This window comes from Pavona decussata, unplaced genomic scaffold (genome assembly GCF_977016875.1).
Source record: "Pavona decussata unplaced genomic scaffold, jaPavDecu1.1 SCAFFOLD_176, whole genome shotgun sequence".
NCBI lineage: Eukaryota > Metazoa > Cnidaria > Anthozoa > Scleractinia > Agariciidae > Pavona > Pavona decussata.
Window position 1 is genome coordinate 209328 of NW_028145587.1, and position 21125 is coordinate 230452.

The 21125-nt window shown below is 38.6% G+C and overlaps 1 protein-coding gene across 1 annotated transcript; it reads right to left on the reverse strand.

Annotated features, from left to right (window-relative positions):
* Positions 1-2006: 2006 nt before the first annotated feature.
* Positions 2007-20101, reverse strand: LOC146463421 (sodium/hydrogen exchanger 8-like). Its single transcript, XM_085084399.1, has 17 exons — positions 19884-20101; positions 19588-19757; positions 18190-18270; positions 17991-18049; positions 15299-15382; positions 14643-14744; positions 13833-13867; positions 13274-13417; positions 12345-12483; positions 11525-11630; positions 10601-10717; positions 9426-9508; positions 8191-8302; positions 7132-7274; positions 6408-6467; positions 5018-5149; positions 2007-3930 (listed from the first exon to the last, which is right to left on the reverse strand). The coding sequence occupies exons 1-17, from the start codon at positions 19997-19999 to the stop codon at positions 3823-3825; spliced, it is 1791 nt and encodes a 596-aa protein (XP_084940525.1). The 5' UTR covers positions 20000-20101; the 3' UTR covers positions 2007-3822.
* Between the last annotated feature and the right edge of the window lie 1024 nt (positions 20102-21125).

Consider the following 21125-nt stretch of genomic DNA (forward strand, 5'->3'; position numbering starts at 1 on the left):
TGTAATTGACAGGTACAGTAGGTAAATTAACGCATTCACTATGGTGACGATGGAAATATATCTTTACACGTGTCATAACATTGTGGCTAACGTATATTACGGCTCACCAAATTGTTTGGGCATAAGGGTGGGAATGGGGCTTAAAATATTTAGACTTATTACCTCTAAATCAAAATCAATAGATCTACGGCTTCCAAGGTATCTGGAATTAGAGGATATAAAATACTTTGTTATCTACATCCTGCTATTGTGATTACTAATTTATGGGAAATCGTTCACAGGCTCCTGAAGTTCTTACTGTATTTCAAAAAAGGCCATCGACATAAAACGTTTCCTTTGTACCGGCAGCTCGACACTCTTTTGTAAAAAGGTGCATAAATGAATACATGCATACATGACTGAACGTACGAATGTATGCCGGCAGGCATGACAGAACCACGAGCGAGTGAGTGAGTGAGCGAAGGAACGAAGGCAATGAATGAATGAATGAACGAACGAACGAACGAACGAACGGACGGACGGACGGACGGACGGACGGACGGACGGATGAGTTGATAAATGAATAAATAACTTTGCCCGCTGTCTATCCAGGGTCGGTGCCAATTCGAATTTTTTTTTTCGATGAAATCTAAGCCACCCCTCATACCGACTTGTTTCAAGAGTTTTTATATTATTATGCAAAGACAGTGAGTCTTGCGAAGAGTTGATGAGTGATAAACGCAACACTGACTCTTTTCTCTAGTTACCTTTCATTGTCTCTCTAAGTGCTATGGCAATAGGAAACGTTAACGAGTAGGAAGAGGTGTGGGGGTATTTAAGAGTACGTTTGAAGATTGGGAGCCTTTATTCCAAATGAGTGGCTCAACTGACTAAGCAATTCTGCAATCTAAGGCAAACTTTTGAAATTTTCACTGGGCTCCTGACTAATATTATAAGTTTTCAGAAGCTATAAAAACTGTTTCCCAAATGACTTAAACCTTCGTTGAAATTTTCATGTTGACAAATTTTAATGTTTTTTTTTCCGGATTCCGGATTCCATGTTTAAGGTAAACCCGTGTATCCCCGCAGACTGGAGACATTGTAAAACACTCTTCTTGCTTCAGACACGTCCAGTATGCATAGCCTAACGGCACATACATAGGGTGGTTTTGTGAAAGACTGTACACTCACATCTTACAGCGACAATAAATTGCACTATTTTTAATTTTGTCGCAGAATGGTGCATTACTTGAAGTTTTACTGGAAGGGAGAGGGAGGAAAGCAAGAAAGGAAGGAAGGAGGCAGGCGCGTAGGAGGGGGGGTTCGAGGGGTTCGAACAAACCCCCCTTTGAAGATCAATAATGGCGGAGGAAAAACTTTTAAATAAAGTTCCTGTGGTCGAAATACATCAACCAAAGAAAAATAGACATATAAACCCATTCTTTAGGCCTTATGTCTTATCCTCAGTAAAAATAAAAATTGCCAAGAACCCTTGGAGATTCAAAATTTTAGTGACGTTTCATTTTTGCGGTAAAACAGCATCCGCCCGAAAAAGCTATAGAAAAGCATACTTTGCGATACGTTTTGTTCTGAAAGGAGATTCGCTTCAAACTGATCAGATTTTGACATTGCGCGGAATGTACATTGAACTTTCTTGTTTAAGTTGAAACCATTATGCCGTCGAAATGATGTATATAGCTTAAAAAGCTGCTGTAAAACAAAGTTGTGATTTGCCTAAAATGGGTCTCAAAATGCAGGAAATGAGGTTTTTGGGAACTTAGATTTTCAAAACTTTCCGGGGCAGCATGCTCCCGGCTCCCCTAGTAAGAGCGCCTCCGGCGCTAAGCAAGATTTGGGCCTCAACGAACACCCTTATCGAACCCTTAGCTACGCGCCTAGGAGGGAAGGAAGGAAGGCTGGACGAAAGGAGGACAAGGAGGCAAGGAAGGGAGGAAGGAAGGCTGGCAGAAAGGCCGAGGGAGAAAGAGAAAGAAACTTAAGGGGCGAAATAAAGATTTATCATAAAATAATACCACCAAACATTTTTTAATAATGAATTGAATGAAGATATTCAACATTTCACGTTACAATTTACAAAGTTTAAAAACTCCAAAACGACATATGAGTTCAAAAACTATATCAAACCTTATTTGTACAAATATACATACACAAGAAGTTTACATTGAACCTTCACCAACACGCAAGGGGAATTGAAAAATGGAAATGCATTACACAATGTTCCATGTTTGTACGTTAAATAACCATAATATCCAAATTGCCAATTTTACTGACATTGTGTTGTTGAATATATTAAGCAGTCTCTTTGTTGTTTCTCCATCAAGACCAAGATGGAAAGAAATCTCAAAAATCATTTTGCACTAGGAAAGCTTTTTCAAAGCATTCATTTGAATGGTCTCGCTAACATTTTATCCATAGCATCCAATGGTAGAACGAACAGCATAACAAACGGAATAAACAGCAAGCTAGGTCACAGTGAACTGCATACCGAGAAGATCTTTGTTGTAGTGTGCTTTTGCTGCATATACCTTCTGTGAATGAAATCCAAATAAAGCATAGGCATTCCAAATGAAAACTCTTAAGCAGTGCTTTGCTCTCCATTTTACTTGTTTTGCTTATTTCACACTAAAATTCGAGGATTTTATCCATATTGGAGAATCTGTGCTCTCAAGAACAAAAGGCCGACAATTTTCTTTCCTAGAGGGTTTGATAAATCTTGTAAAAAATTGTTCCCTTCACAATAGACTAAGGTACGATAAATGTTTTAGTTCTAACTACTAACTACAGTTGTTGAAAGGAGTTGCGAAGAGTGTACGATAATATTCATAAATAACACCGTGGACACTCCACACCATTCAAAATTTATGTTATTCAATTTCCCACAGACTTGGGTATAGTTTAAATAAATCGAAATGCGTCTATTTACATTCTTTGCTTGCAATGTAATCGATATCGTGGTATCCTTTTTGATTGACAGGCTTCTCTTGAAGTTGCCACAGCACTTTACACTGCAAACCCTCGTGAAACGGAATTAGACAACGAGTAACAAGTCTCTTTTCTCTCAGAGATAGTAAAGCCGGCGAAATACGCGAGAGCGCGAGTAAGTTGCCTCCCGCGCGGAGACGCGAAGGTCTCATCGCGTTTCGCGCGAGCTTGCGTGTTTCGCTCGCTCTACAGTCGTTTTAGACGGCCGCCCTTCCTACAGTTACATCCTTGCAGGCTCCTGGGGCCCGTTTCTCGAAAGTCTCGGTAACTTACCGGGCCCGATAAGTGTCTTTGGTGATAAATGTTTCTTAACATTAGTCCATTTTTGTTAGCTTTGAATACTAAATTTTAAAATCTTGTAATTCTATGGAAACATTGGCCAGGTACCATGTCTGTAATCACTGTGTAATCGGAGAAAAACATTTAAAAATATCCTTATCGGGCCCGATAAGTTACCGGTACTTTCGAAAAAAGGGCCCCTGGCCACCTACGCAGACTATAAGACCTGTTCCAGCGTATACCTGAATTAGCTCAAGCTATCTAGGTTTAGTACTTTAAGACTCCAAGACTCTAATCCGCAATCAAGCTGGCGCAAGTATTCCATCGCCTGGCCACTCAACGAAAGTCGAAATAAGTTGGTGTCAGTACTGTTTTCTTTTCTACGCTGTCCCTTTAAGCTGGCAATGCTCCTTCCATTGCAATTCCTGTCTACTTGCGAGCTCGTTCGGTCACTCGGCGTCCGACTACGAGAAACTAACGTGACCACTTTCCGTCTCCAATTATCCGGGCCTTGAAAGTTGGTCTGATTTTCTTCTTGAGTACAGGAGCAAACCACAAAGCTCAAAGTTTGCTCTCTGCTTCTTCGTCTTCTGACGCTAGGTCGCTGTGTACCTCACTATATAACTGGCTCGTTAGCCTCTGCATCTCCTCGTGCGCATTACGAACCTCCTGAAAGAACAACAGAAAACAAAGAGTGAGGGAACGGTTAGATCATTTGTGCCTCGGCCTGTTACAACGACCATTCAGTTCTGTATTCTTTTAACATTTTATACGTTGAGTTGCGGGATTGCTAACATCGATGTAAACCGTCATCATCGACCCCATACTAACGGAATCAGAACACGCAGCAGCTACTAGAATTATATATTTATTCAAGATAAGACTACAAAGGAGTTAATCATTTTCCTTTTATTCCTTAGAACTATTAGAACCTAGAAAAATCTTCCTAGGAATGCAGTTGAAAGTAATTCTCTAGAGATTTTTAAATCTAAGGAAAAAATTGCATTTCCTCGTTAGCAATCCTATGACCCCAAGCAGAACAAGAGCCACGGAGGTCTCTGCATGGCCTCCATGGGTTGGAAGTCGCTACACATCTAAACAACAACAACAAAAATTAATGGGACGTGTCACACGTTTGGTTCTGCAGGCCTGTAGCGGGGGGAGGGGCAGGGGGGGGGGGGGGGCTTGAGCCCCCCCAGAATTTTTGGAAGTTAAAAAACAATGTGCCAAAAAATGATAATTAAAACAGATTAATGTGCACTAATCAATCAGTCTTGAACTCTGATGCTGCAAGTGCCTTTTCACAACCTTCAATAATTTGTTTACTACCTGTCAGTTTCTTTCGCTAACAGTTTGTTTTTATATACAACGACAACGAAGGCACTCCTACCTTGTGAATCGGAAATAAGAACCAGGTACGCAGGTACAAAGTTATCGATTTGCTTCCTAAATCTACTGCTTTTTTTATGTTCTCGTTGCATCTTAAACTCCCTAATCTGTCTGTTTTTTGGGGGTGACGGGCCGGGGGGGTGGGGGGGAGGGTAGTTTTGTTTAACCATTTTGCCCGGCCCCCCTAGTTACTTTAGCCTTGCTACGGGCCTGTTCTGGGTTCTCACGAGAACAGTTGTTTACGCCCCTTTCTATATGAGGAAGTGTCTGCTACGCTGTGTTTCTCGATAGTTCGCAAAATGACATAACTTTGAACGTTTTCTAATTGTGAAACAGTAAACAAAGTGAAAAACAATAATCAACGCACCTGTCTTGTGAACTTCCTAGTAAAGAAGGGAATGAAGTATTTAGCATCCAGCCGTGTGAAGCCCTTGAGTGCTTTCCTGCTACTTATTCTCCACTCATCATCAGTGAGTTGATCAGCATCCACTGCTTTACCCTGCAGTCAAATGAGAGTTTTTCAACTGAGTTATTACGTAGTTTCGCGTTTGCTTTGGTTTTGCTTTACTACACTCTGTGATTGGTTAGCAAAACTCGCGCCACTTTCTCAACCAATGAGAAGCAAAACCTAGACAAATCGTGCCTTGCTCGCATGCGTTTTCCCGCGCTTGGCGCCGGTTGCATGCATTTGCTTTAAACTCTGATTGGTTCATTGCACTGTTTACGTCTTCTGTGAGTAATACGCCATTTTCATGATGGTGTCATTTTACTACAGCTACCAGAATTCATTTCGTTTTCGTTTTCAAATTCAAGTTTTGGTTTTACGCCGCCTAATAGGCTATTTCCGAGTTACTTTGAACATCATTGTGAAAGCGAGGCTAAGAGCAAAGCTTTTATTATGAAAATGAGTTTTCATTCATATGCAAAAAAGTTAATTTCATACGAAAAGCTTTGCACTTAGCCTCGCTTTCATATTGAGATTAACAGCAACTCGGAAATGGCCTATTGAAAAGTGCCGTAGCAAACGTTAGGACGTTTAAAAAAGTACATCTACTTCAGAAACCACTCAACACACACCAATACATAAGCCAACAGTTCACTCTCCTCCAGTCGCTCTTGATGGGATGCTTGTGAATTCCATAACAAGATCACCCTTCCCCCTTCCCCCCACACCCTCACCTCCACCCTCCAGCATGCCTGTATTAACAGGTTTCTGTAGCAGAAAGTTACTTTGCGTATGACTTCCGCCCTGCTTCACTTTGTCAACTAATTAAAAGTCAAAACAAAGCCAATCGTGACTCAATCGCATGCGTTTTCTTGCGTTTTAAGCCATTCACAGTATTTGCTTCAAGTGTGATTGGTTCATTGGTTTCTTTACGTTTGTTGTACTTGGTTAGAGCACAGTCAATATTAGAAAATGATTATGAAGCCAAACAGGTTTCTTTGTTATATATTTTTGTTAACATTTTTGGCCTTGACCGTGCACAGACCACAATAGATTTTGAAATGTGTTGGAGCAACTAACAATAGAAACCGGCGTTCCTTTTAAAATATTCAACTGTAATTTGAACGTTAAAACAAGGATTATGCACGGTTGCGGCCCTTCCAACCTAAATTGCAGCACCATTGTCATCAACTTTGAACATGGCAAAGCTTCATAACCAGTCCCTCAATTAACTATGGTTAGAGCGAGTACTTTGGTTTTCACTTCTGGACACGGAATTGTAGTTACATTCCAGAGACCATTATAAGCTCACCTCAGTTTGTGTTTTGCTTAGTGTTAAGCCTTTTTCCATTCCTTGCTCTGCTTTCAACAACTGCACACAAAAAAAGAGCTTTGCTTAATTCCACTCCCCTTTAGACCAGTTCACCTCAAATTTTAACTACAACACAAAGCTGGCTGATGAAATGTTCGACTTGATTAAAAAATCGTTCGCTTAATCGCGTTCTGAACAGTACAGCCAAGTTATAGCCACTACTAACCCCTTGGACCAATACAATGAGTAAGTGCTAGGTGCGCAAAAAAGAGCTACCTGGGGTCTGCACTAGACCACGAGCAGGGGAGGGATAGTAGAACGAGTGCACCACGCGCGCGTGCGCGCGAAAATTGCTTCCCACGACAAGACGCGACGCGTGGAGGAAAGTGAAAAATAAATTCTATTTTAATTTAACAAGTCACACGAGATTGCTGTGAAACAACTACACCAGCTTGAGGTCAGAGTGCACTTGAATGCGGAAACTATGGATCCCGAAAACATTTCGGGCCGGACAAACTGTTTCACGCGCTAAATTTCTTCACCAGAAATTCTATTTTTTATCGTTTCCAAAGGTCGAACGTTGAAAAGTTTACAGGGTTTAGAAACACTTTGGGCAAGTTTGCACGCAAAACTACCACCTATTGATAGAACAATGACAAATTTGAAAACCAAAAACTCTTGGGGTGTTTTGAGATACGGGCTCAATTCAAGAACTGTTATTCACCTTTAACAGAGGTAGAGTAGATCCGCCTAAACAGAGAATTGTGAACATGATAATAATAAGTGTAGATGTAATGAGTACGTGTCGCTTTTCGTCATCCATCTGAAGATGAAGTACAAGAGCAAAGGCCACAGCACCTCGCAACCCTGACAAAAAAATAACATAAAATAAAATAAAAAGTAAAGGAAAAAGTAAACTGCATTTACGTTTGGTTTTATCCACAGAGTTGATAATTTAATTTGGCCACTGTAAAGAGATGCGAGTGCTGATGTTTCGTTGGCCAATTTCTAGAATAAACTCTGGACTCATAATGATTTTTCTTCAACTCAATGTAGTAACAAGGGGTCAGACTGATTACAAGCTCCAAGTGTAAACGTTGTAATAAATTGGCCCCTGACCTTCCCTTTCCTCACAAGTGATAGATAAGAAAAAATTAATTGACATTGGGAGCACTGTAACATCCTTGAAGATGTTAGATTATGTTTTAATCAGTCTATGACACAGGAAAACTCGAAAAAAGAAATCCGAGTGCTCCTATCAGGAGTCAAACCTAAGACCTTCCGATTACTAGTTCGGATGCTCTACCACTGAGCTACAGGGGACAAGTGGTAGCTAACTAGGTTCACGGGAAAAACATAGTAAAATAATCGGAAGGTCTTAGAGCTTCTTAGGCTCGACTCCTGATAGGAGCACTCAGATTATTTTCCTGAGTATGCCTGTCTCATTTACTGAATAATAATACATCATTCTCATTTATTAACCAGGCTTAACATACTCCATCACATTATTCCATTACAGATGTTACTCTCAATATTTACACTTATGTCTCATATATTGTTAGTTTTCGCTCCATCTGAAAATAACGAGCTATCAGGCGTCATTTTCTATCTGCTTGGTAAATCAATCCCATGCGAAGTACGAGTGACCACAGGCAATCAGAAGATGACGACGTTCAAAAAACTCTCAACAAATTTTAATTAAAACCAGATGCAATTTTAGTATATTTTTAACAAACGAGAAATGTCACCATAACCTAAATAGAAATGAAATATAACAACTCACCGCTAAACCACATAATAAATTGTGTTTTCCTAGAAATCCTGACATCTCTAAATTGGTTTACCAGAGAAGAGAGAGGATATATGTTTACTGCTCTTCCACCTAAACACAAAATCTAGATGTGAACAAGATTAAAGGAAGGCAGTTAGCTTCAACTTCAAATGCGAGGAGTCATTACTGTGATATACAGTTTTACTATTTTAACCGTATTGATTCCAGTTTTCCAAAATTTTGCTTAAGCCATCAAAAGTATGGTTAATTTTCGTATTTTCTTATCTTTTTTGGAATATGTAGTATCCGTTACGGCCTTACAATTTATCATCAACATAATATTTTCGTGAGCAAATGTTATGCGTGACGGCCACATTTTGTTGCAATTTTGTAAAACATTTAATTCTTAAAAAAATTAAAAACTTATGAAAATTCGCGAATCTTTGTATATTTATTAAGAAACAAAAATCATGTTATCTTTTTGACGTGAAGTCTTGGCGATGTACTGGCAATGGTTAAGGAGATATTCGCAAATATGATCGCAACACTGTGACTGTGCACGTGAACTGTGCTACTCATCTAAACAATAAAGCCGTTGCTTTTAAATGAAATTATTATTATCATTATTATTATTATTATTATTATTATTATTATTATTATTATTATTATTATTATGTTTTTTTTTTTTGGCACTTTCACACTTTTTCCTAAACATGAAAAAATATGTTGTAAGAAATAAATAAATACTGATAAATTGCAAGAGGAAAAGTTCTTCTACAAAGTGCTCCAAAACTTAAGGGCCAAAAAACTCGTCCTTCCAAATCCTTGAAGTTAACTTGTTGCAAATAGTTCCAGTGATAAGGTAGTTAAGGCATTCTTGGGGGTGGGGGGAGGAGGGGTAGAGGAAGGGCCAGTGGGGGATCCCACTGTCGACTTGTTACTAGCCACTACGAATAACAACACAAAGGGTTGGGCAAACAGTCTTTTTTTCCCTGGAGAGATTCCTTAAAAACTGTGTATCCTTGATATCTCATTTGGTCACAATGCTGTGAACACAACCCATCATAAAACTTTTTTAATATTAGCTTGAGTGTAACTTGTCCCATTCAGTAAGACTTACACTTTGGCCAGTTAATATTTGAAGAAATTTGATAATGACCCAGTAAATATTTAAGTTAATATCATGCCCTTCTCTTGGTGGTTGTAATTCAAGGTCTAACTGTACAGGAAAAGCGGGCGATACTCACTATTGTCCATATAACAAACGCTGGTCTAAATTGATGCTTGAAGCTAAAAATTGCCATTCCTAGATAAGCAAATACACACGTCTCTGAAATAAGAAAATACGGAAATGGTCAGGAATTATGTTGAAAAACAACTGACTCTCTATTACATGTAACTGGAAATGAACAAAAAGCTTTGCCTAAATGTTCAGCAAACCCCCTGCTTCTTTCATCATAGCAAGAAGTTTAAAGGAAAAGGTCCTGTTGATTGCCACCGCAAAATGGCATACCAACCAGATAAGACATTAATTAAATAAATAATCCTAGTAATAATCAAAGATTAGGGAGTGCGTTCGATGATCTCTATCCCAGGCTCTCTCTCGTTTGCCACTGGTTGGTGATGATGTCATCCACCCCTGCAAAATCTGCGGTGGATGCCAAACATGCAGAGATCCATTCATTCCTCGATCGATGGTTCCATACAATCTTTATTAGGAGTGTGTTCTTTCTACGTCAAACACAGTAATTATTATCATTCCAAAAGTTATAGATGATCATTTCAATAAGTTTTAAGTTTCTTTGATTCTTATTACCTTTCAACAGTTTGCTACTCTCAGACAGTAACAAACAAGTGTTGTTTCCTAACACATTCCAATCTTCACAAGTATTTTGTAGTTTTGTACTCCAGAAGCATCTTTTGAGGACTTTGCCAGGACTTTTCAAGGACTTGCATAGATTTTTTTTTTTTTTCATTATTGACAATAAAACCACCGCTTTGTTATCAATGACTAACCTAGTTTTCCTTTTTGGAAAGATAAACTGATTTGTCATTGATATTACTGACTTTGTAGCACTTTGTTATCGATAACTTGGTTCACACAAAGGATTTTTTGTAATTGACAACTTTTCATGATTGCAGTTGAAGAGGTGCCTGGAAAAAAGCCCTAAGTGACTTCTGATAAACTGCTAGAATCTCCTTCCAAATTTTCTTGTTTTCGCTTGTGAAATAAAAGGAGAATTTGACCCTACATCAAAAGTCACTTAGGACCTTATTCCATGCACCCCTTCAGTTGTTCATTGCCAAGTAAACACAGAAATCATGTTAACTTGTAAACTAACAAGAATGACCGGTAAGGAATGAACAGCATCTCAAACTTGCTCTACACTACTGTCTTCACAAGAAAGACAATGAATCGTACCTGCCATAAAAGCTGTTGTGCGAAATATCTGTTGTACTGTAATCTGAGTCATTGGTGATAAATTAAAATGTGTATAGTGTGACATGACAATGCCACAAAATAAAATAGCCATGATGCCTGAAATGACAAAAAAAAATTCAAAATGTTAAATTATTAAATATCATTGAAAGAAATTATGTTATATGTTCATAGCAATGGTAGAGAAAGCTGACAAAAGGAGTGACTATGAAATGGGCCAGCATCCCATCTTAGGAGTGACCCAAGTACAACTAAACCATTATAAGCCCTAACACTAAACAGTGATCGGCATCAAATTTCTCCATGTAATATCAATGCTTATTCAACTCCTGAAGTCATGAGAATTAAGGACATGATCACCCAGGATAAATTTTCTCGATATCATAAATACTTCTCCCCAGTACTTTTATAAGAAAAACATGGGAACAAGACAGGAGAATTTGTTCTTTGATATTGGGGGTTAAAGGTTAACCAATGAAGCAGGGAAGTTCTGATTAAGAAAAGTTTTAATTTCCCTATAAATGAAGTTTCTAGTAGTGTTTGAACCCTGAAGTTTCTTTATCAAACTACTGTCAATAGTTATAGGTATTAGTGAAAAAAAGGGTGTGTCAGTTTGGTCTTTTAATTAATATTTTACAAACTGAGTTCTTTATTTAATGTTTGGTTCTATCAACAGACTTGATAAGGTAATTTGGGCACCAAAAAGAGATCTGAGTGCTGGCGTCTAAGCGTTAGCTCTTTGTCAGAGTACTTGAATCATCGGCACTCGGGTCTCTTTATGGTGGCTAATTGAAATTTGTTTTTATATATGCATGTAGTGTTTTCAACTTTCTTCTTAAGCATTTCATTTGCGATAACAAACTGTAGTCTTCTTTTTGCATTTAGCACACTACGTAAAGCGCTCACCTGACAGCTTTAGACCTTCAGCCAAGCCATAAGGAGCATAGGAGAATATCAACATAGTTCCAAGTTCAAGAGAAGGAGTGGTACGCAAATCAACATGCTTCAAAAGGTAAACCACAGTCAAGGAAGACAAGCTGAACTATAGCAAGTAACTTTGTCATAAATGGTATCCTTTCACATACCTACAGCAGAAACACTTTATCTTTTTCCATTGGGTCTGTTCGAGATATTTTGAAAGGCCCTTTTTGAACACCGAAATTAATCAAAGACAGTTTTCTCTACCCTTTTCTATACTTCGACACATGAAATACCTCCAACCTGAAAAGGTAACCCTTTCGGGTGGAGCCTCTCCAAACAGTACATTATAGGGAGTACCCCCACCCCACCCCTGTGGGGTCTGTATGGTGCTACTGAAGTGTTTTGTATTTCTCACTTGGGGTTTAGAAAAATATTAATACTTAGAGAGCACTTTCACAAATTAGGAGGATTAGTCTGCAGGATGAGTTTTGTGACTTCTTAACCAGGTAACAAAGAGTATTGGTTTGTATTGCTCTTTTTGTGAGTTATCAAGTTGTTGATTCCTTCATGATCTAACAGTTTGTTATATTTTTCAGTGACTTTATTCCTTCATATGTTACCTTGCTGGTTATGTGCCAGTATCTGTCTTTAGACTGGTGGTGGACTGTTGGCAAACTGTTGGCCGGCAGTTTGTAAAACTCAGCTAATCGTTTTTTGAGGGAGCTGTTCTTCAAATTTACTTATTTTCGTCTGGTTCTGATTTTCTATGTAGCGATGTTAGCTTTGAAGTTCATTAAAAGGATATAAATGCACTTATCAAGGCAAAAACAATTCCAATGGCAGCTGATGCAGAGAACATGACCAGGAAATTTCCCACGGCAGAAAAGAACGTCTCAAAAGAACTGCTGTCAGCATATTGTTCTGAGCCCATTTGAAGAATTGTACTGCAAAAAAGAAACAATACAATCAAAGTTATAACGTCAGCTAAAAAAACAAACAAACATGTACATGTATGTGGGTAACATACTCACAGAGCTGCTACACTTGGAGTGTAGACACTACAGTGATAACAAGAAATATTCTAATAATATTTGTAATGGAAGTCTTAAACAAGGGGCCTGGCCTGGCCATTCTCACCTTCAGTTGACAATCAACCATCAGAACCTAAACAACTAGCAAACAACGTCTATTTCTATCTATTTCTATGAGTATTATCAATAAAATTGGCTTAGTTTTCAAAATAAACCATGTAAAGGATGGTGCCTACTAATAAAGAAGTATTTTTGTGTGACTTATGATTATGTGTAGTAAGCAGATCTTGGCAAGTGCTATGAAATCCAAGTCTTATCTTTAAGTGCTACAGTATGAAATCCAAATAGAAAATTGGGGGTAACCACGGATTTTTTAGAGATAATAAAGCAACAATTATTCTAAACAACAGTAAGATACAAAGCAATGTATGTTTTTTTTTCTAAATTGAATCTTTATTATTTTTGAAAAATGCATGGTTACCCCATTTTCACTATGGCGTCATTTTACAACAGCTACCATAATCCTTCTGGTTTTTGTTTTCTCATGCTAATTAGAGCTACTGTTCTTTGCTGTCCACTGGGATTACAAAATGTACATTTGAAAAGGAAAACGAAATGAATTCTGGTAGTTGGAGTAAAATGACGCCTTCATGAAAATGGCCTATTAATCTTATTTTAATCAAGATCAGGACATAAGACTTACTTTGTCATGACAATGGAGACTGCATCATTGAGAATGCTCTCTCCAAAGACCAACATGTTTAGTGTTGGATCAACATCCAAAGCATGGAAGATAGCAAGGGTTGCCACTGGGTCAACTGCAGAGATCAACGAACCAAAAGCAAAGCTGTAAAGAAAAAAAGCAGAGAAATGCTTTATTACCATCACATTAGATCGCTGAGAAACTTTCTTTATGAGTTGCATAGTTTATAGAAATTACAGGCATGCACTAAATAAGAGTGACTGCTTTGCTTTTTTTAATACCAAATTAATAGGAATTGGTTCTATTTCACCCATAGTAAAACCGTTACTGTCATAGCATTGCTAATCAACTCTCCAAGATATCATTTTATTGAAATTTCAATTGAGGGTAAAAAAAAACTATGCTTTGATTTACATTTGTTTCAGTTGCTAAGTTGCTCAACAAATAAGCTAGGAGGGGAGAGGCAAGGATAATAATACATAATTTAAAATTAATTCTAGATAACTTAACCCAAGTTGGATAAAATTAATTTGTAAATATTGACTGGTAAGTTTCTTACCTCTCCCTTAAATCAAGCTGAAATGCAACACCACCCTATAGAAGGACAAAAGAATCATGTGCTTTATATAATCAATGCTTTACATAATTAACCAACTGTTACAAAGTTCCTCCACAGATCACACCAAGCCAAGAAAAAATCTCTTTTTATTTCAAATTTGAAGTTACAAAACATAGTTTGAGAATTATTAACCAGAGGTGAGAATTATAGAAGGTGCTTGCAACTATTCTTATCCAAGCAGTATGCAGAGCTCATGTACATGTCAGATATGAACAAAGTCAATGGCCAAGCTCACCATGAGTTTCAAAGTGGCTCAATGGTTAGAGCAGCTGACCAGTGTATGCTGTTAAAGGCCATGGCTTTGAATCTCACTGGGGATCAGATTTTGTCCTTGTCCGGCATGCTCATGACATGATGAATATTACATCTTTCTCATGAAAATTGTACTTGCTAAACTAAGTAGGTGATCCTTGACTTTCACTTGCCTGGCAAGGCTTATACGAGTATCAATATCCAACCTGATAATCAGGGCTTCTAACAGTGTGCAGGAAAAAAATAAAATTGTGTGGGATTTTGGGTGTAAATTGTGCAGGAGAAAAAGACAATGGTGCCGGGAATTGTGCAGCACTGCACAACTTGTTTGAAGAAGCTTAGCCCTTCAACCACTGGCTATTCTGCATAAAAAAAAAACAGTCTGCAACACCAGGCATTTAAAACAGCTGTTTTTTTCTGCACGCAATAACATAAGAAGTGCACCTGTGTTCGCTATTTGAGGCCCTGTTCAAAGAAATGACAGTTCTTTAATCTCACCTTTCCCAGCAAATAGATGCCACCTCCAATGACAATAGCAGACACAGCTGTTCCAAATACTGCAAACACTATGATTGATCCTATGTTGGCAAAGAAATTACCCTAGGAGAAAAGAGCAACAAATACTATGAAAATTCTGCCTGAATGTACATGTAGTCATGGTCTGTACTTAGGGCTGTACATTATTCAAGAATAGCTTATTGAGAATGGGTACAAAGAAGCCCAAACTCTAGAGGAAGAAATCCTCATATTAGTATCCTAAAGGCCCATTAAGATGGCACAACTTTGCCATGGACAGCAGATTCACCAGAAGCCTACAGTACAAACTGCTTCATTTAAATCAGATCTACAACTTGCTTTCAGTTATCGTACATGACATATAATATCACAGTCTTGAAAAATGTTTGAATGACAAGAGTTGTATGCAACTACTTATACACCACTGTCTCATATGGCAATCTTCAGTTATCGTAATGTCAAGCCTTCCCAAGTGACGATGTTTGCCACCCCAGGTCTTGAGTGTTAGTGAAGATTAACTAAATGTAAATTTAACACAGCTCTTTAATTAATAACTGCTCTTTCAAAACATTTATTTTTTTAATAAAAAAAGGCAAAGACATAACAATACTGCATCATAAGATGAACCTTCGTCTTACCTTGTGAAGAGAATACCCAGAGTCAAAAATTATTGGTGGCAGCAAAATAAGAAAGAAGGCAGTTGGATTGAAGTGTTCCTCTTTCTACGAAAAAGAACAAACGAAATAAATATCGTAAGCTTTTCCTGTCAGAAAATGAGCTGGTTAATGAGATAAAGCATATAAATTGGCTCAGCACAGATCTACAGAATTGTCAATGAAGAATCAGTGACTCTGACTAGATAGTCGTAAGTCAGGTTTGGAACTACCAACAGTGTAATAAAAGAAAAATAAGAGAGATTTATATGGAAGAAATTTGGACTTTACGAAAAGAAAAGCTACAAGAAAAGTTAAAACTTAAACACATTTGTATGAATAGTTATTTCAGAAAAATGCCTTAAGTGCTTTCTTAAAGGAGATAGAGGAGGACGAGTTGAAGATTTCGGTACACAAGGAGTTGATCTTGAGATTATTTCCTTTTGCGCCAACCCACCCTCCCCCATCACCAACTCACCACCCCTCCCCTGCCTAACAGGCCCAAATTTACTTGCCCCTCCCCTTCCCTCCCCTCCCCAATTACCCAAAAAATTGGCTCCTCTCCTTTAAGACTGGTTTTCACTAGTGATGCAAGCACAGGCACAAGCACAAAAGCTTTATATCAAGCTAAAGCAAATGTGACTCAAGCACAAGAAAAGGAAAATTTTGACCCTTGTGTTTGCCCTTGCATTTGCAGTGCTGTCAATAAGTTTTGAAGTAGACGTCCCCACTAGGAAAGTAGGCGGCAGCCTACTTTTCGAGTGCCAAAGGCGCGAGCTTTCTAGGGGGGTGTGGGGGCATGCCCCCCTGAAAATTTTGAAATTTAGATGCTTGGAAATGCTATTTTCAACGTTTTCCAGACAGTATTTGGGCCTTGAGAACAATCAAAATTAAGACTATATTAACCAAATTCTATGTTTATTACAACCGTTCTTTTCCTCGAAATCTCAATCACTGGCTTTTAGAAAAGAGTGAAATGATAAATCTTCAAATGCTGATTCAAAAATACATTCAATGTCTCTAAGTTCATGTTTTTGCACATGCGAAAGCCTGGGATTTAGTCCTGTGAAAATGTCCCAGGCGTTCCACGACCCTTCGATCACCTCGATCTGCCTCAACTTTTATACTTCCACCGAAAGGTTAACACGTTTAAAACTCCTGAAATGTGCCTTTACTTAGACTCAGACGTTTGAGCCGGATGTTTTAGAATTATTTTTTAAGCCGGTTTCTTGCTGGATCCTGTTCTCTGAAAATGTCGCAGGCGTTCCACGACCCCTCGATCAATTTCCATCGCGCGTGGCAAAGTTAAACACGTTAAAAACTCCTTAAATGCGCCTTTATTTCGACTCAGACGTTTGAGGCGGATGTCTCACAATTATTTTTGTTGGATCTGTTCCTTATTTTAAGTTTCTTACCAAAATTAACAGTAAAGTGAGACGAAAGTAGCCGGCCGAAGATTGGCCAGTAGCCGGCTGTTTTGGCCGGCTACCGGCCCTTATTGACAGCACTGCATTTGTGCTTATGCTGGTGTTGAAGCCATTTTCAAGGTGAAATAAGCACTCTTAGCCTTGCGTCAAAGCTGTTTTCATGGTGAAATTAGCACTTTTATGCTTGGGCTTGCGCTTGTGCCTGTGCTTCAATTGGTAGTAAAAACCAGGCTTTAGCTCCTGTAAATGCCTGCAACAGATTGATGCAGACAGATGCACAAGAATCCACTCACAAGCCAATAAAATGTATTTGCAAAAGCAAAAGCGGAGATTTTGATAAAAATTGAGGTTCAAATCTTTATTTCAGAGGAAAGGACACAAGTTTTTTTTTAACCAGCTGATGTGGTGACCAACACAGGAGACAAGGAGATTTATTCTGTATCTGGGAAACTTCAGGATAATCCAGGAAGGTGGCTTATATGCACACAGTTACCATATTTCAGCTGCAAACTAAATGTAGTTTGGTCTCCTTTACTATTTATTTTATAATATTTTTTCGGTCTTTTTTTTTCTTTCCTTCTTCGTGTGTTATCCACTAATTGCTAATCGTAGGTTTGAAAGCAGTGTATTGTAAATAAGTTCTTGTAAGTAGTTATTTGTAAGTACTATTTCGTGTTTTTAAGTAACTTATTCCGAGCAGTGTTTTGTAAATTGTAACTTTTCCTTTGTTTCTTCTTGGTAAGTTATAGATAAGCTGTAAACTGTAATTAGTAAATCAAGTTATTTAAGTATTGTAACGTGTGGTAAAATAAAAATAAACAAATTACAAAAAAATATATATATTTCAGCTGCAAATGTGCAGTTCCAGAAAAAAATCCATACCCACCCCATGAAAAGTCATTAGAAATTCCTAGGGGGAGGGGGGTCTTAAAAACCAAAATTTTAGAAGCAAAGTATGAAGCTAAACTGGAATGTCCTTGGGGGAAGGGGGTGTAAAACAAAAACTTTCTGTGGGGGGAATATGGATGTTTTCTGGAACTGCACAATAGGCACAAAGAGTGATTTTGTGACAAATGGACAATTTCTAGGATGTTCTAGTTCGAAATACCTCATCAAACCATATGAGTTTACAAACTCATTTTTTCACGACACATTTCAGTTATCTACATAATCTAAAATACTGACACAGGACCCCCTATGGCCTCCAGGTACCTTCCAAATAACAACATAATACAAGAACTGATACAAACCCGCCAGTCTCCAAGAGCAAAGTGGCTCAAAGCTTTTATGATTAATCCAACTAATGCTCCTGAAATGCAACAATTAGAAGGCATTAGATAAATAGGTATTAGATCAATCCAACACCCACTTACTGAGGCAGTTATTAACAAACTATTCAAATTGAAATAGTAAAACTTGTTTACACTATAATAATATTACAAGACTTACCCAAAAATACAACTGCCACACTCTCAGGGAGATAATGGAATTTGGTCTTGAGCAAAAAGTGAATCAATAAGATACAAAGGGCTAAAAGGAAGAATAAAGCAGGCATTACTTTTTGTGGCAAATTTAACAAAATAGTGGCTATTAACCCAAGCACAAGGCTTAAAATATTCCATCACATTTATTCCATTGCGCATATGCCACACATGACATTCCAATCCTAGCAGTATGCAGGATGTTTGTCCCATGAACCTAGTTTAATGGCCTTAGCTCCCATGAGTCTCCTGTAGCTCAGTGGTAGAGCATCCAAACTAGTAATCGGAAGGTTCGACTCCTGATAGGAGCACTCTGATTTTTTCCAAGTATGTGTCATTTACTGAACAATACATCATTCTCATGTATTATGTAGTTTCCAGATCTACAAATTGCGCCCCTGAAGGTAAGTTCACCAATGCAAAAATTGGAACATATGCAAATCTAATCTAAATATATATGTTTCAAATCGTTTAAATTTGTTTTCGGTTTGAAAATGTTTCGACCAATTTACTTTTTATTTTTCCCTGTCTCAGATTTACTGACAATTCAACATAATCTGGAATATGGGAAAATAAAAATCAAACCGGTTTTTAAAATTAATACCAATATATTTTATAGTTAGCTGGGATTAAATATGTGGTTGTCAATAGTACCCAGTAACCAGCTGTTAAGGTTCGCAAACGATAACGAAATAAGCAAACGACAACTGCACAGTCATGTTTCTAGTTTTCTTGAAGAACCAGCTTTTTCAAAACTAAAGAACAACCCTGTGAAATAGGGACATCAGTCAGTGAGGGTTTATATGACTGGTAGTATCATTAACTATATTTTGAGTTCTGTCGCCTACAACCCTGCCTGTTACAGATCAATCATTTCCATAAAACCAATGATACAGCATTCAGCATTCGTTGCTCAGCAAATTCTGACTGACGCCATGATGAATTCTGTGACGTATTCTCTTGCCATGCAATGTGAACTGCATTTGTTGAACAGAACAAATCCAGGTTCTATTCAGCACAACAATGTTCAACATGCTGAATGGCTTATTTGAAATACCCAACATCATATAACACACTGTTCAACGTTTGGTGAAGAGGCGGTTCATCATTCATGAAATGTGTGTATCTATCATTGGCTCAACCATTCTGTCAGAGACAAAGAATCATTGACAGATCAGGCTATTTAACTCTACCTTGTCAAGTATTTTAATTGCTAATACACTTCCAGCACATGCCCACTAATAAATTATACGCTGACACCAGGGAACTTTGAAACGTGGTACGTAAATTTTCGCAAACTACCTTAGTTCTGTAACATCGTCGCAGAAAATGAAATAATACCAAAAAAAAAACACCGACAACATACCTACAACCAGTAGAATAAAAAATATAGTCATGGAACTATGCTGTTCCACCTCTGGAGATTCTGGTTTTTCTTCTGTCGGAGGGGAAGTTGTCGTCGGGGGAATTTCTGTAGTTGTGACGGAAGGTGTTGTTGAGATATTTGCGTCCACGCCATTGTGCATTGAGTCTGCTCTGTTTGAAAGGAATATTTACAACTGTTAAACACCGATGAACATGACAAACAAACATGAAAAGACTAAGCTTAAGCTTAAATGAACCATGAAAACATTTTGACGGGTATTTCCAAGGTCAATTTACCCCAAAGAACTGCTTGCGTTTGGCGGATGTTCGGTTGGTTTGTCGTTCTGACACCATGAAACGTTGGCAAAGACAACAAGGAGAAAGGCCGAGACTCTCCACGACGGATGCTTCATCGTGAGATGAGAGAGGTCGCCGACAAAGACGATTAACGGCGAATTTTTTCATGGAAGGAGAACGTCACCGAACCAAAAACATCACATTTGGTACTGCGCGCGCATACACTTTTTTTATATACACGTACACATTATTCGTACACACGCTTCCAATCTCGTTCCCAGGGTAACGAGCCGAATGGTTCTCTTGGTTTGGTAGGCCCGGAACTTGGGGGGCGTCTTTGCCGAAGTAGCTCCCCGCCGAGGCGGCTGAATTTTCATGGATAAATGAAAATGATCAACCTAGCTCACGTGGAAGCATTTATGATCGCAACATTGAACTTTGATTGCTAATTTATTCTCTACTCCCCGCTGCACTCACCGGCAAGCTACTAGTTCCGGCTGTCGCTTCACTCCGCCGAAGTGAAGCGACAGCCGGAAATACATCTGCGTTCGCAGGCTAGCAAGCTACCGGCAAGGAACAACTTTTCACGAAAGTCTGAAAACCTGTGTGCTAGACAGCATCTTCCGGAGTCTTTCAGGGCTCTTATAAAGGTGAGGCATACTCTGCTCCTGCTGGAGATCCGTGGTCGTCTCCGGTCCATACCCTAAGATTCAGTGACTCTGACTCTGACTTCAGTTGCATTTTGTTAAATTTATTTTCCAATTATTATTATTATTCACTCCTATCGGCTACAGTTGTTTCTTATACTAGACATCTCACATTACGGACAAGATCATGGCTCACAAAAGATGTATAATAGCTACTGTGGGTGTAGAAAAGCGTGGGGCTTGCGAGATCTAACACAGATTTTCTGTATAGAAGCAAGGTTTGCACTTTTAAGTCCAGCTGGACTGACTTGAACACAAGGGGCTGTGTTACACCCTAGCGAATAGACCATAGACTTCACGGAACTGGCGGGTGCTTTTAAACGGACTACAAGGTCGAACGGCGGGTAAAAGGAACGGATGGATGGATGGACGGACGCATGCGTGGTTATGACAACGAACACATTAGCGTTCACTAATCTTCGGGGTCTAGCTTGAGGTCACTGGCAAGGAATGTGTCGAAAGGTGTCTTTTTTCCGTTTTTTTGTAGCACTTAGCGAGGGCGTATCGTGGCTAGTAGCTCAAGACTGCCTGAAGT